The 14,692-nt window shown below is 50.3% G+C and overlaps 1 protein-coding gene across 1 annotated transcript in view; it reads right to left on the reverse strand.

Moving 5' to 3' along the window:
- The window catches only part of PDLIM4 (PDZ and LIM domain 4), a 34,590-nt gene extending 26,987 nt beyond the window's left edge, over positions 1-7,603 (reverse strand). Inside the window, exon 1 of the mRNA XM_009704225.1 lies at positions 7,458-7,603. Within this exon, the coding sequence (XP_009702527.1) occupies positions 7,458-7,585 (128 nt within the window). The 5' untranslated portion in view covers positions 7,586-7,603. The remainder of the gene's footprint in view (positions 1-7,457) is intronic.
- Between the last annotated feature and the right edge of the window lie 7,089 nt (positions 7,604-14,692).

The following is a 14,692-nucleotide window of genomic DNA, read 5'->3' on the forward strand; positions in this document are numbered from 1 at the left end:
GAAAAATAACTTGACCTAGGTTAGTGCTAGGCCTTCAACACAGGGCTTCGTGGGAAACAGACCCATTAACAAGACATAACTAAAAAAAATAAAGTTGCAGACACTTTTTATCCCACCATTTGTTCTCTAAAAGACTCAACGTCATTCTCAAAAAATTACTTGCATATGCTCACATATTTTACCAAAATGTTTTTTCACCTGGTAATGATCTGCAAGCCTTGCTCTCTACATTTGTAGAGCTGCTTTTAAGTTGCAAGAATTCCTGGGTCTTACTGAATTTCTAATTTCTCCATCCCCTTATAAACAAACATTTAGCACTTGGGAAGGTGCCAGACCCAACCCAGGACGCTGCCGTCTGCTCTTGTGCGACGGCACAGGTGTGAGTGGGCGACAGCTACGCCAGCCTCCCGAACAGCCGCGTCCCTGTATCCCAGCCCAGTCTGCACCGTCCCCTCTGGGGGGGACTCCAGGTTCCTGCCCATCTCGTGAACGCTATTCACCTCCCACGATGGCACATCACTACCGTCACAGCCACCCTGCGTCACCGATATGGCCATTAGCCTTTTGGGAGCTGAACTCAGTCCAGAGGCAGCTACAGCTGATGCTTCCAGTTCCCCCAGGACTGCGAACCTCTCCGTGCCACCCGCAAGGTGCTGGATCTGTCCCCGCAGCCTGATGTGAGGCTTTCTCCTGCCTGCGAGGTGGGCAAGGCTTTGCGCAGGCTGGTGAACAGGCACAGGAGCTGAGCTCTGCTGAGCACCCTGATGGACCCGGCTCATCCAGGTTACGCGGAGGGGAAGCTGCAGGATTTCTCCTCCTTCATTCCTCTCGGCTGAAACCATTGCTGTGGATGGAGGTTCTGGAAAGCTGCCGGTTTTCCTCTCTACTAGTCCTCAAGGAGCTCCGAAGGGGAAGCTGTGATTCACTTTTTCAGTTGTACTTTTACTGGAAACTTGAGAACATCATACATTGTCACCTTTCCCATCTTCCAGCAGCGTGCCGGCGCTGCTCGCAGCACCCGGACCCCGACAGAGCCTCCATGAGCCAGGGAAGGCAGGAGCGGGGCTCGGAAGAACATCAACTACATGAGGTTCCAGGGACTTCTGGGGCTACACGCCCAGCAGACTCATTACTGGGCTTTCTCCCATAGAAACTTCCAGAGAAACTCCATCTCTGTACAGACAGCAGGGATACACAGAAAATCTTCCTAAAAAAAATTCTCCAAGCAGACTCAGCAGAACGGCAGCGGTGCACTGGTCCATGTGGGCTCTCTGCACGCTGCTCATCCCCCGGGAAGCTGGGGGGGGTCAGTTATCCATCCCACAGCCGGGCACAGCCCACGACCCCAAGCCTCGCTGCAGGTCTGCACTTGGGCTTGGTCACTCAATCTCAAGCAAATGAGAGCAAATATTTGATGCGCGTTGCACGCGCAACGCTGCACGGCATTGCCATCTGTAAAGGAATTTGGGTTTCCCGGCCCACGCACACCAGCTTGCTTCCTTCTCAGCCCCTCGTCCTTGCTCTGCCAGGGCTGCACAGAGCAAAACAGCCCCCAGAGCTGGGCAGGGGTTTCTGCAGCTGTTCTTTAAAAAGAAGAGTTACCATCTCTGAAATACCTTCCCTCCGTGGGCAAGGTCCCAGCAGTGCCACTCCTGCGGCACGCACGCTAGACGGAGGGGGAAGAAACTGCTTCCAGGATTTATCTTAGGTAGAAGGAGCCAAAGCTGAACTTTTAAGAATTTATGCTTTGACCCTGCAGTCGGGAAACAAATACAACTCAACAACCCCGGGGTCCTTGGCTGTGCCTGGGGCCAGGCAGATGCTGCCAGCGGTCCAGCACCCACGCGGCCCCATGCACAAACAGCCCCAGTGTTATTACCAAAAGAAAGGGATGACATTGGATTAGACTTGGAAGAACAGCATTGATTTTTTTTTTTTAATTTAAAATTTTAATTTAAAAAAAAAGTCTCAAAACACACATGAACATCACAGGAATACGAACACGTTACTCCTGGGGCAGATGAGCCAAAAAGCACACTCCATGCCTGATAAGGAATTTCTTCATTTCTGTAACATCACAGTGAGAAAAAAGAAAAAGAACAAGTTTTACCATATGATCATCCTTATCCGCACATTTAAATTATATAAAAAAACTCTGAAATCCTTGGCCGCCAGTCAAATGCATACATTGTGTGGCTAAATACCAAGATCTCCATACCACGTTTCTGGGAGTAATAATTCACGGGGCTCCTTAACACCCGGGATCTTCTCCAGCCAGCTGCCACGTACCCGCCCTTACCCCCCGGCAGGTACCAGTACGGCAGGTGACGCAGACCCCGCGCTACCTTGGCTTGGGATTCAGCACCTGGGAAGAGGATGCCGACACAGGCTGCCCGATTTATCATCGGGGCATCCCGAACCATCCCACTAAATCTCCATCAGGGCCACCACCGCCTCCCTCCCGCAGCCCAGGTGCCAGGCACTGCTCCAGCCTTACTAAACCCACTTGAACTCCTGGCCTCGCATTTCGGAGCCGTTAACCACGACCTGAACGCCCACCCCTCGTTACAGGGCTGCCTAGGTAATTCCTCACACATTACATCAGTACCCACATGAGCATCGGTTACATAAATCGACTCCTTTCATGAGCTGATGAGGATTTTCCTCCACTCTGTTTTGGAACAGTAAGGCTACTGTGCTGCTTTGCTTTCCACAGCACCGCTGTCCCAAACCAGCCCTGCACATCTCGGGGCGAAACGGGACCCGACGAAGCTGGGGACCAACCACTCATTAACTTCAGGGGGCAGAGGGATCTAGCCAAGAAAGGCGTTAGAGAATGGGGGTGCGAAGATGGAGGTTACAACCACCCCAATAGTGCTTAAAGTCCTTGATAAAGGACAGAGTAGAGATGTTAAAAAAAGAAATATATGTTGTACAGCCTGGGGGCAGGGGCAGCCTCACAGATACCAACACTGCAGGGGACACAGGGGAGCCACCGCCCCCACCGCGCTTGAAAAGCTGTAACATCCCCTTCCCGGCAGTTTTCCCAATGTGGGCTTGGGGCCAACTCCTCCAGGAAGGACGCAGCAGAAGCCTTCGTGCTCCCAGCTGGCAGATGACAAAAGCTTCAGAAAAAGCTTTCGGGCTCGCCTTGCCCCTCTGGCACAGCCAGGCAGGTCTGGACAATGCTGCCAAGGACTTCCCAGCAGTGTGCGTCAGCAGGGACAGCATCGGTGATGCCACAAGGTCTCCTGTCCGGCGTCCGAGGTCCTTTGGGTGCCCAGCCCTCTGTTCTCCAGCGGCATTTCCAGCAAAGCACAGCTCCAACCCGGTTTTATGTCTGCTTTTATCTGAGGCGTGACCCGGCCTGAAGTAACAAGTCTTCCCCAATACCCAGGGCTGCAGCATAACCACGGGAAACGTTAACATTCAAAGGAGCAGGGAAGGCTTTCTTTATAAGAGGTAAGAAGAATCACAGTAATATGTAAGCAAGAACAGGGCAAGGGGCACCGCCGAGCCGGTTATCTCTGGGCCCTAGGCTTGTTGTGTGCACTTGCCTGGACACTGACGGTCTTCCAGGATAAGAAAGGGTTGATTGCAAGGAATAATATTGATTTTAATGCACAAGTACTTGTTCCCATGAACATACAGCACTACAGAGAATCCAGATGTGATTTACAAGGCTGTGTTGCTGGATCCTTTGTTACTGTTAGGAAACAAAACAGCTTTTCCATCCGAGGTGACTGCTCTCTGGAGACAGAGCACCCAGGCTCCGCCAGTTTCTCACCCCGCTGTGTGTTTTGCTGCCGATGCCCTCCAGACTCTGTGGGTCTTTCTGCTGCCTCAAAAACTTCCCTTCTCCAGAGGTCCCGGTGCCTTTGACCCCCCCCCCAGCTCCCTCCAGGGCTCAGCGCAGCTCCCAGCCAGCGAAGCCACACCAGATGTGCTCCCCAACAGCTGGCACGGTCCTCCAGCCGGCAAAGCCATGGGCAGGAACACTCGGGGTGCTGCTTTCCATTATGGTGTTTGGAAATTACATCTTTGCATTTGATCAGAAACTCTCAGTTTTCCTCCTTCCAGCCTGACCAGACGAACAGATTCTGCCATGCAGTCGGGTAAGAGAAAAACCATCAAACCCAGTGTGACGTTCCTAATGACAGACCGCGCTAACGACAGATGCGCCCGTCTATTTGCAGTCCAGCCGTGCGGTCACGCCTGACTGTGGCCAAAGTTTGCACCACAACAGAAATCCCACTTACTTCAGTTGTTCCCTCCCAAGTACGGGGGAGGGATATTGCCTGTGCTGCATAGGAAAGTTTTACACTCTAATTGTTTATTCTACCCACAAACAGTCAGTCCTCCTGGCTCTTGTTTCCTCACCGGTGTACCCAAATGTCTTAATAAAGCAAATTCGATAAATAGGATAATCTGCATCTCCTCCCACCAAATTCAATGGGCTCTCTGCATCCCCAACACCTCTGAAACCCAGACGGGCCACGTCGGTCTCAGGACATCCCACCGGACCACTCAGTAACTCCCCCTTCTTGTCTTCCCCTGCACGTTTCCCCCCTACATTCTGATTTTCCTACTGAACTTTCCAGTCAAAGGGCATTTACTGACCACAGTTTGAAAACAAAACCGATCTTGTTCTCTGTCTCGGTAAGACATAACGTCAAGGGTTCATGGAGAAAGGGCACGGGATGGAAGAAGCCCAGAGGGCTGGAAGCCCTTTGCTGCCAGCCTCGCTGCCCAGCTCCCTGCCCTCCCTCGGCACGCACGCCCGGCTGGAGGGAGTCGCCTTTGGTAAAACAGAATTAACATCAAATGTCATACATCTTCACTAAAGACATACAACAAATGAGCTTCATTTGTATTTCAGACAAACACACTTATTTAAAAAAATAAGTCTCCTTGTCTTGATTTGCAAACTGTATTTTGTTGAAGTCAGCGTACCGAGAGGACACTGCTTGGAGAGCATCCTTCTGCCCGAGGGAGGAGATCCTAATCCACACGTCTGCACGTGGGGCTTTCCTGGAGCTCAGCCTCACAGCAGAGTCCAGGGCGGTGATCCGCAGCTATTACAAACAGTAGTTGCTGGACACGCACTCAAACCAACAAAATCCCCCCGTCATCACCCCAGGACACAGTTCGCTCGCCAGCACCAGGTCACCCCGCTCTCCAGGAGGCAGGTCCCGGGGCAGGGACCTGCTCACACCGAGGAGGTAGCGCTGGACGCATCCAGCGATGACTAACAGCTGGGCAGAGTCATCTGGATCCAACGGGTCACTTGGGAAACAGGAGAGAGATCCAAGAGCCATGTCACCGAGCGCTCACTTTGGGCCAAACTAAAAATAGATCTTAGTAGATCTATTACTGGAGCTGCTGTCCTTACTGTAGGAAAAAAAAAACAAACAACACCTATTCAATTTTTCCTGTCAAAATGCCACTCCCACAGGCTTCTCCGGGCACAGCCAAGGTGTGTTTTACTCTCGGAGGAGCTCCCTAACCAACCCAACAGCGAGATCTGCTCCCTCAGAGTAGCCACCCCACGCTGAACAGCTCCTCACCATCACCAGCTCCGGTCTGTTCCTCTCTTGCAGAAGCCTGAGCATTTATTTTTGCCCAACTATGAAATACAAGAGCCTTTAAAATCTGCATTTATGAAGACTTTAAGGCCCGACAGAACCATTGCAATCCTCTTGCCTACCTTCTTGCCTAGAAAAGCCCAGGCTACCTCACCCACAAACCCTGCACCACTGCAAGGCTGCGGGTCATCACCAGCAACATCTGCTACAGAGAACCCACCGCTCCTCCGGGCACCCTGCAAGGTCTCACAGTTAAAAATATCCCCCTTGGTAGGGGTAGTTGGGCAAACCCAACCTGATGCCACAGACCCTCCTGCTGCCAGAAGTCTTCCCCACAGCAGCTTCCAGACCACCACGAGGTTGTTAATGAACATTTCTCAGGGCAACTAAACAGGCAGCTCATCCTTAACCCCACCACGGCACATACCATCACCGCTGTGAGCCCTCTGTCCACGCCTCTGGCGATGGAGCGGAGCCGTGACACAACCCCTGCCCTCCATCCATGCAAGAAGTCACCTCTTAGGAGAGAAGATACCACCAAGGTCGCGTACACTGACATGGCAGCTACCAGCACCAGTATGGGCACAGCTACTGCCAGCAAGCTCCAAGCCCCACTTCCTAACCACGAGGGCCCGGTGGGCACCAGCAGAAAGCTGGGCACGTACCGTGTGCCTCCCATGGAGGAGTATGCGAGGGTCCGATCTCAGCCAAACAGACACCAGTAGCTAAAATGAGGTGTAAAAGTGGGAATTCGGCCCATAAATTCCCATAGTAGAAACCCTCATACACGAGGGTAAAATGCTGCCATGCTGCAGGTGGAAGCTGTTTTCAGCAAAACCTTACTCTAACTCCTGACAAAGCTGTTCTGGTGCCAAAGCACCTCAGCAGCTGGGAGCTCACCAGAACCTTCCATCACCGCACGAGGATTGCCACCTCTTCCAAGGGGAGCTCCACCAGCCTGCGGCCACCAGGAAGGGAACCCTTGTCCTGCCCCGGGTACAGCCCCCCTTTGGGGTAAAAGACCATCCCGTCTCCCTAAAACTGCTCCCCATGGAAAGCAAAGCCACCGTCCTCCTTGGCCACGGCGGCTCGGACATCACTGCGTGATGAACCAACGAGGCTTCGCTCCATTTACGGTGCTGCTTCCCCGCTGCCCAGGCTTCCAGTCAGAAACGACATGTTTTCCAAGAGAAGTATAAACAGTAAATGATAGCTCTCGATAGCAGGAAATGCCTTCTTAATCTGAAGTGGGAAATTGTATACACTTATTTAAATCTATTACAGATAACATTAGCTATCTGTGAGCCTTGTAAGGAGCACCCATTTTGCCTGGGTAATTTGTGGTCTGTATCAGGAACTTTTAGCTACAGAAGCCTTCATTTTGCTTTGAAATATTCTACAAAAGTGAATTCGCAGGACCTTCAAATGTATATTCATTGAACAGATGTTTAGGAAAGTGATAGGTGGATGTTACTGAAGTGGGAGGCTTTGCCCAAAGGAGATTTCAATCCCAGCGCTACTCTTGAGTCGATAAAATCTCGTTAGGTTGAAAGATACGACCCAGCTTGCAGCCTGGACAAGCCTTGCAAGGTACAAACTTGAGTCGATAAAATCTCATTAGGTTGAAAGATCCGACCCAGCTCGCAGCCTGGACAAGCCTTGCAAGGTACAAATGATAATCCACACGTATAAATGAACTGAACCCTTTTTTAAAAATAATTTTGTTTTACTGCTTTTAAAAACGCAGAACAATTACAGAGACCTTAGGGATGCACCAAGAACTGAGCCTAAGGGCACATCTGCTCCCGGGCCAGCCGCAAGCCCTCGGCGGCGGAGCTGACACAAGAGCACATCAAGCAGAAGAGGACCTACCTGTTCACGGAGAGCAGGAGCTGGTCCATGCATGCTTTGATCTTGTTCTGTGCTTCTAGGTGTGTCATGTTCTCCGTGCTCTCTCCGTTAATTGCCAGAATAATATCTCCTGGGCACAGGTTTGCCATGGCTGCTTTGCTGCCAGGGTTAATCTAGGCAGGGAAAAATAAAAGGGTTACTTTAACAGAACGCTTGGTTTTAGAGAAGTCCAATTTCTTGGAATAAGCAGCAGATAAAGGGAATAGTTATTTCTGGAGAAAACGTGTGTTTTGCCTACACCAACAGCATCTACCAGAGGTTGGATGTCACAGCCAGGGCTCGGGTCCACCCCTGTTCTCCAAGGGCCATCCTCTACAACAACGCTCTTTTAAATGAGAGATTTCCGTCAACCCCAGCCAGTGTGTGACCAGGTCCTCTCTTCAGATTTCTCTCTTGCTTGAAATAACACAATACGCTCTTGCCAGAGAGATGCTTAAGAGATTTAAGACCTGCAGGCCTTAAATCATGCTGCGACAGTCAATCCCTAAAGGGCACACGCAACCCTCCTCTTTGGCTAACGACGTAATTAGAAGATGAGCGCAGTCACCCTAATTGCTTCCTGTGGCGAGGTTACATCTGACATCAGTTTTTCCTGACGGTCATTCAAATGACTTGTCTCTTTCTAGCTCTGCATGGAATATCCCACAGCTCATTAAGTCTCCACAACGCTTTCCTTCTGGTTTTGTAGGAATGCCAGAACCTTATAAAACTCATAACTCCTTTCCTGAGGAACTAACGACAGATCCAGGTACCGTTTGCGGTCAGCCCTAAGACCAATCCTGCAGCCCATAAAAGAGTTTCTGGAGAAATTACCATTTCATCTACATCAGCCCAAATGTGGTTTTAATTTTTGCAATAATATAAAGTGATGCAGGGCATAGGCAGGACAGGTAAATGTGTCTGTTTAAACTCTTAATAGCTATGTGCTTGCCCTCCAATTTCCTCTTCAGTCATTCAGAGCATCTGCTAACGCTCCGCTAACCAACCACGTGGTTTATCAAGTGAGAAAGTACAGCGAGTCTGACTTTTGGTTATTCATATCTCACTGCCTTTAGATGGTGATGGTGCGTTGATGCTGTTGACTCCTGATTTACATGGGTATGATCCCCCATCTCAGGCAATCGGTCTCTGCTACATCACACCCTGTTTGAAAGACCCACTGCTTTATCCTCCATCTCCCCTCGGACACAGCTTCGTTTTCTCCAGTTCTATTTTCACAGGGAATTTGAAGAGGATTCAGTCTCGCCTCCAAAGCCCTTTGTGGGTGGCACCGGGGCTGCTCATAGGACCGAGGCCGGTACAACAGTCGCCAAGAGGCAGACAGCACCCGCCGAAACACAGACCCGCTGCACCGCTCCCTGCATGACTACAGCCACCAATACCACCAAAACATGAACCCGAGGGTGTCTGAGGAGCTCTAAACCACTTTTTACCTCTCAGTAGAACTGGCAGCCTGAATTAAGGCTTTTGTTGCGTTGTCAGAGTAAATCAGCATTTGCCATTTGCTCTTCAATAGTTTCAGCTGGGCTATTTTGCTCTAAAAAACCTGCCTGGCCAACTCCTGCCCGGCTCGCAGGCTCCTCTGTGACTCAGCTCAGAGCAAACGGGAGGCATTTCGGAGCTCTGACACAGGACGTTGCAACCCAGGACAGGTTTCTTTTTTCCCTAGCATGCATTGGTTCTGTTGGGTTTTTTTGAACCCGTGTAAGACGACATGGCATTCACAGAGCATTACGGTCCTTCTACAGCCACAGAAGCTGCCAGACCCACCAGAAAGTCAACCAGAAGCTCAGCCAGCACCTCCAAGGAAGCATCTCCACGTGCTTGCCCGTTGTTATCCGCCCCACAGCCCCGGCTGCCAGCAGGCCTTTGGACCAGCAGACCTTCACTTTGACCCATGACAGCTGTATTTTGTTCTTGTCTATTCAATGCTGTCTAGATGTCGGATGGATTCTTCTCCCTGCACTGATCTTAACCAGATCGTAGCATCCTTGGAAAAGAAGCTGTTCATAAATAGGGCTCTCAGCTCTTTCCTATTTTAGATTCTGGTTTATTTCAAACTATTTTGGCAGTATCTTCATATTAGCATTTTATGCTAGCTGTGGAGATGACTGAGGGCCTGAAATGGAGCTATGCTCCAAGAACTCATTAGTTTGAGATACAGCATCGGTGTCACAACAGCTTGGGAATCAGCATTGTAATGTCTGTCGGGTCTAAAATTTGTATTTTAGCAAATAATGTTTAAAATACTTCAAACGAAGTTCTTCTAACTCTGTGCAAAGCCATTGACATCACACGTGCCACAGAAAGCCCTACGAGCCTGATTACGGGTCAGGCTGCGTTTGAATCCTTGTGCAAGGGTCCTACCTGCTCCGCTCCCTGCGGATCCATGCAGACAGCCTACTGCAAAACCAGGATCTCCACAAGGACGAGGATGCAATTTTAAACATAGTAATTTTTGTAATAGAATCTATGCTTGGAGCGAAACATCCAAGAAAGATGACCCTCTGTCATCACATGGAAATGAAGAAATACCGGAGGAAGGCGCAGGAGGGACCTGGGCGCCTTGTTCAGGCAGCACCCACAGCCAGCAGCAGGATGCTCCTTAACCAGCCTCTTTCCCCCACAAAGGGTACCTACTGCCACCGACCTACCGAGCATCTACTGTTATAAACAAGTACAGGGGGTTTTGTTCAAGTGATACACCTTGTTTCCCACATCAGCCCGTTCTCCAGGGCTATAGCCCTAAGCGATGTAACTACAGCTGTGTGTATTGCCCAGGGGCAGAAGGTCTGGCCAGGGCAGCGACATTAAAGCCCAGGGGGGTTTGGGGATGGAGCTCTGACCAGAGGCACTCGCTCAGGCCTCCCTCCAGAGGGGCCCCGGGTCTGTGACGTGAACGAAGCACGCACAAATCTGAGAGTAATCGGACACGTTACAAAGTTAAAAACACTGCAAAGAAAACCTGCCCCGAGTCACTGGAGCCCTGTGTTCTTGAAAGAGGCCTCCAAAGGAACTGAGGTTTGAGAATAGGACAGACTTAAGAAAACCAGTGATAAGATTTTTCTTGGTTTGTTTTTGAAATTCTCCATCCATGCTAAGAACAAACCATTTTAAAAATCGAGGTTGAATGAACACAGACCAAGACAAGATTGATGGATACGTAACTCGGGGCGGTGCGAGTGGCCTCCCCAGGACCAGGACAGGTTGCATCTCCCCACCACCACGCTGCCTGCCTACGGGCAATGCCAAGTACCCTAAAGCAGGGTCCCAACTCACGCACTGGGGTCAAACACGGGCTCCATCCCACGGCACCCGCTGCGTCCCACATATGCCATGCCTCGTCTTGCTCATGCTGGGCACCTGCCAGGATTTGGGCTGTTTCTCTGCTTTTCTCTAGCGAAGAGCTCAAGCGAGGCAATTACACACTAGCAAGGAGCCAGCCCAGTCCCTTACACCCTGCAAACCCCCCGGGGCTGCAGGGCCCCGCGTGGGTGCTGGTATTTCAGGGCCGGAGCAAGGTGCTGGAGCCCTCACGCTGCTGGCAGCTCCTGGGGTCTCACTCCCTGCAAGGCCACGCGGCTCCCAAAGGGCTCTGCATTGGGGTGACAGCAACCTCAACACACACTCAGAGCGGCCAAGCATACGGCACTGAGAGCCAAACCCCCAGCAAACACTGCAGGCCTAAAGAAACATAAAAGTTTAATAAAACGTTCCCCGAAAGGTTTTTCATTTTCAACTAGATGAGAATCCTGCCTCATTTGGAAGCTCTGAGCTCCCAAAGCCACAATTTCGTACAGCAATGAAGCAGCACTGATGTGAGCTCCCGGCCACCAGTTAAGTGATGCTGTGACTCACTGTTGCCCTGCACTTGAAGGTATTTTCTTACCGACACAAATCCAAAGCCAACCAACAGAGACTTGGGGTGAAGTTGCACAAGACAGCCTAGTCAACTCCACAGTTTGCCCACGAGAGAGGAGAGGACCTTCTCTCTGCACCTTCCCGCTCCCGGGTGCCATCCAGCCTCTTCCCTTGTGCCAGCCCTGGTGCTCAGCAGGTTTTTAAGCACAGCCTGGGATGCAATCCAGCAGAGCCGAGTGGCTTTCTGCGAGTGAATCAAAACAACTCAGAGTAACGAGTCCAGCGTGCTGGACCTGGCATCTGGACGCAGGGGAGGGATGGGGTTAGCTGGTGCTGAGCTCTTCATGAGATCATTAAGCAGATCCCACACAGCGCTATACGTGGAACACCTACTGCCCATCACCTAATCACTGCCGCGTCTTCAGCGGGAAGGAACTGAGCGTGAAATAGGTGCAGGAGCAGCCAGTGCGCTGGGGGGGTCACGGGCACTCATGTTGTCAGAGCTCCTTTCATGCCCATAGAAGCACATTCGCGTGTGCTCTGCCCCAGGCGACCACGCACGCACAGCGCAGTGGAACACAGCATAGACGTGCGTCATTTTTAGTGCTCACCCAAAATTAAATAAAGCCAAGAGAGAACAATGTTCTGCATTTAACCCCTCCACAAAAATAAGCAGTTGCTTCTTCATTTCTCTCAAAAAAAAAAAAAATGCAGATGCGTAAGAATATTTATAAACAGAAAATACTAAAAGAAACAACCCCCCCGCACAGCCAACACTACCGTAACAGCCGGGCACGCGGAGGCTTGCAGAGCCCGCGCCCCTGTAAGCAGCCCCAGGAGCAGCCTCTCCCCGCGGAGCGGGTCTCCTGCAGGGAGTCCCTCCGGTAGGAAGCCAAAATGGTTTTTGGTGTTTGGGTTCCACCCCCCGCCCTTTCCTAAAAAGCATATTATTCTCCCTAATCCCCTCAGGATAAGTCTCATTTGTGATGCCTTTGTACATCCTCCACATAGCATTGTGCTTCAAAAAATACTACAGGTCCAAAGTCGGTGCCGGTCTCAGTCCTTTTATATTATTCCAGCAGGAAAAGGAGAATTTTAAATAAAGAGACCCCAGCAAACAGCCTTTCTCTCACTGTCCTCTGCCTCCTCCACCACCGCAGGAGGTTCGCTCACAGCTCCTTGAGCATCACCCCCACACCGAGGATAACGAGGGGAAATGTGACCCACAGGCTGCAGCACTGGACCAACACCCCACAAGTTAGCATCTCCTTTTGCCAAGTCATCAACCACTGGACTGTATCTGCACAATCACAAACAGATGGTTTTTAAATGAGTTTTTCCCCTTACTTGCCCCAACACCTTTCCCAAGATGACCCCCCACCTCTCTCCTCTCCTCCAAGGGGACCAGCCTCAAGCAGCCCCCTCCCCAGCCAACGGGATACTCTGATGCTATGCTGCAAAACCCCCAAACCAAACAGCGGCTGTCTTATCTGGCCACTGGAGCCTCGTTAGGATTTACTAAGTGCTAGCATCTGACATCAGGCCAATAAAATAAAGCACATTAAGGCAACTGTGTACTAAGCCAGTTGGAGTTGGGAGCTGTGCAATCTAATTTAGTAAGCAAGATTATTTGCACTGAGAGGAGTTTACTTTTGAAACAAACATAGCGTTATGCTTTCCCCCTGGAGATCAAGCCCAGAAGCGTGCCAGGGCTGCGGGACCAGTCAGGGCAGGGCAAGGCTTACAGGGCAAAGTCCCCCGCGTCTCCTGACGTGCGTCCCCCTGCCCACACAGGGATCACCTGCGCCAGGGGAAGTTCAGGCTGGAAATGAGGAGGCATTTCTTCCCAGAAAGGGTCGTTGGGCGTTGGGATGGGCTGCCCAGGGAGGTGGTGGAGTCCCCATCCCTGGAGGGGTTCAAGAAAAGACTGGAGGTGGCACTTGGTGCCGTGGTCTGTTGGACATGGGGGTGTGAGGGCAAAGGTTGGACTCGATGATCCCAGAGGTCTCTTCCAACCACATCGATTCTGTGATTCTGTAACCCTGCACCCTGTGGGGATGGCTCAGCTCAGAAGCAGCTTTGCTCAAGCCACCTCTAGAATTGGGCCAGCACTACAAGCTGAAACAACCAACATTTTAGTGAAAGGTTAATTTCTTATATTAACTTAATCCCTTTTTCTTTTTCCCCTGCCCCCCCCCCCCCCCCCCCCCCAGAAACCTGCCTCTGTAACATCACCAGTGTCAGGACCCAAGGACACGGTTCCTCCTCCCTGCCTGCACAGCCATTGGAAAGAACAACTTAGAACTTAAAGAACTTCTTTATTCTCCCAGTAGTTTTTACTCAACAAAAGGTATGTATTCAGGCCAATCATACCTGCATAATAAAGGCATCCTTTCTGCCAGATCTCCTTCACTTTCAAAAAAAAAGTGCTACTGTAACAAAACGCAATGCATCCCAGCAATTAATGAAGCCATCTTCCCAGAATGTAATGGGTTAAAACGTGCAATCCCATACAAGCCTACAGAGACCACACCACTCTTCTCTTAAATCAATGGTAGTTTGTTACAGGCAAGTCTGGGGAAATTTTCTGTTCTGCAAGCGTGATCAAAAGGGCCTGATTAAAGTCTTCAAGAAGCTTTCAAGATAGCGTGACAAAATTCTCAGCTTTTAAACAAAGCGAGCCTGTTGTATTATCAGGACGCATGCTACGAGGCAGCAGGTGATCTTATGGCAGCAATATCTTTTAAAACAGGAAGAACCAAGAGTCAAATGTCTAACTAATGGAGATAAATTCCCCAAATCCTTTAAGCATTCTTTCCAGGGATTCTTTTCAGCTTTTCAAAGCATCATGCCGTGAACGGACATACATTCCTCACCAATCAATTTGCATTTTCCTAATTTCTTATATAAAATCCAGTGTATCAAGACATTATCTAGGTATGCTGCACAGCCCAGTAAATGAAGAGCAGTGTTTATGCAACATGAATTCATTTAACTTCTGAAGAAAACAAAAAAGTTAAGAGCATAAAAGGGAAAGAACCAGAATAAGAGTGTTATAAAAGGCAAGACACTTGAAAATCCTTTTGACTCCAAGTACTGATGGATCCAAACCCAAATTTTGAATCAGATTTGTAGCGTGGATCCTAATCCAGTTAAAAGACTGAGGTCTTTGTACAAAGAAAAGGCTGAGAATCATTGACCTCAGACAGGAATTTCAGAGCCACCAACCACGTAACCAGAGTGTAAACCTCAAGATGCTGACCGAGAAAGACACAGGTGGGTCAGCTGCTCACATCTGGTTTATTTTCCCAAAAGCTTGCCTTGCCCGACCCAAG

The sequence above is a fragment of the Cariama cristata genome, unplaced genomic scaffold (assembly GCF_000690535.1).
Source record: "Cariama cristata isolate BGI_N322 unplaced genomic scaffold, ASM69053v1 scaffold2437, whole genome shotgun sequence".
NCBI classification, from domain to species: Eukaryota; Metazoa; Chordata; class Aves; order Cariamiformes; family Cariamidae; genus Cariama; species Cariama cristata.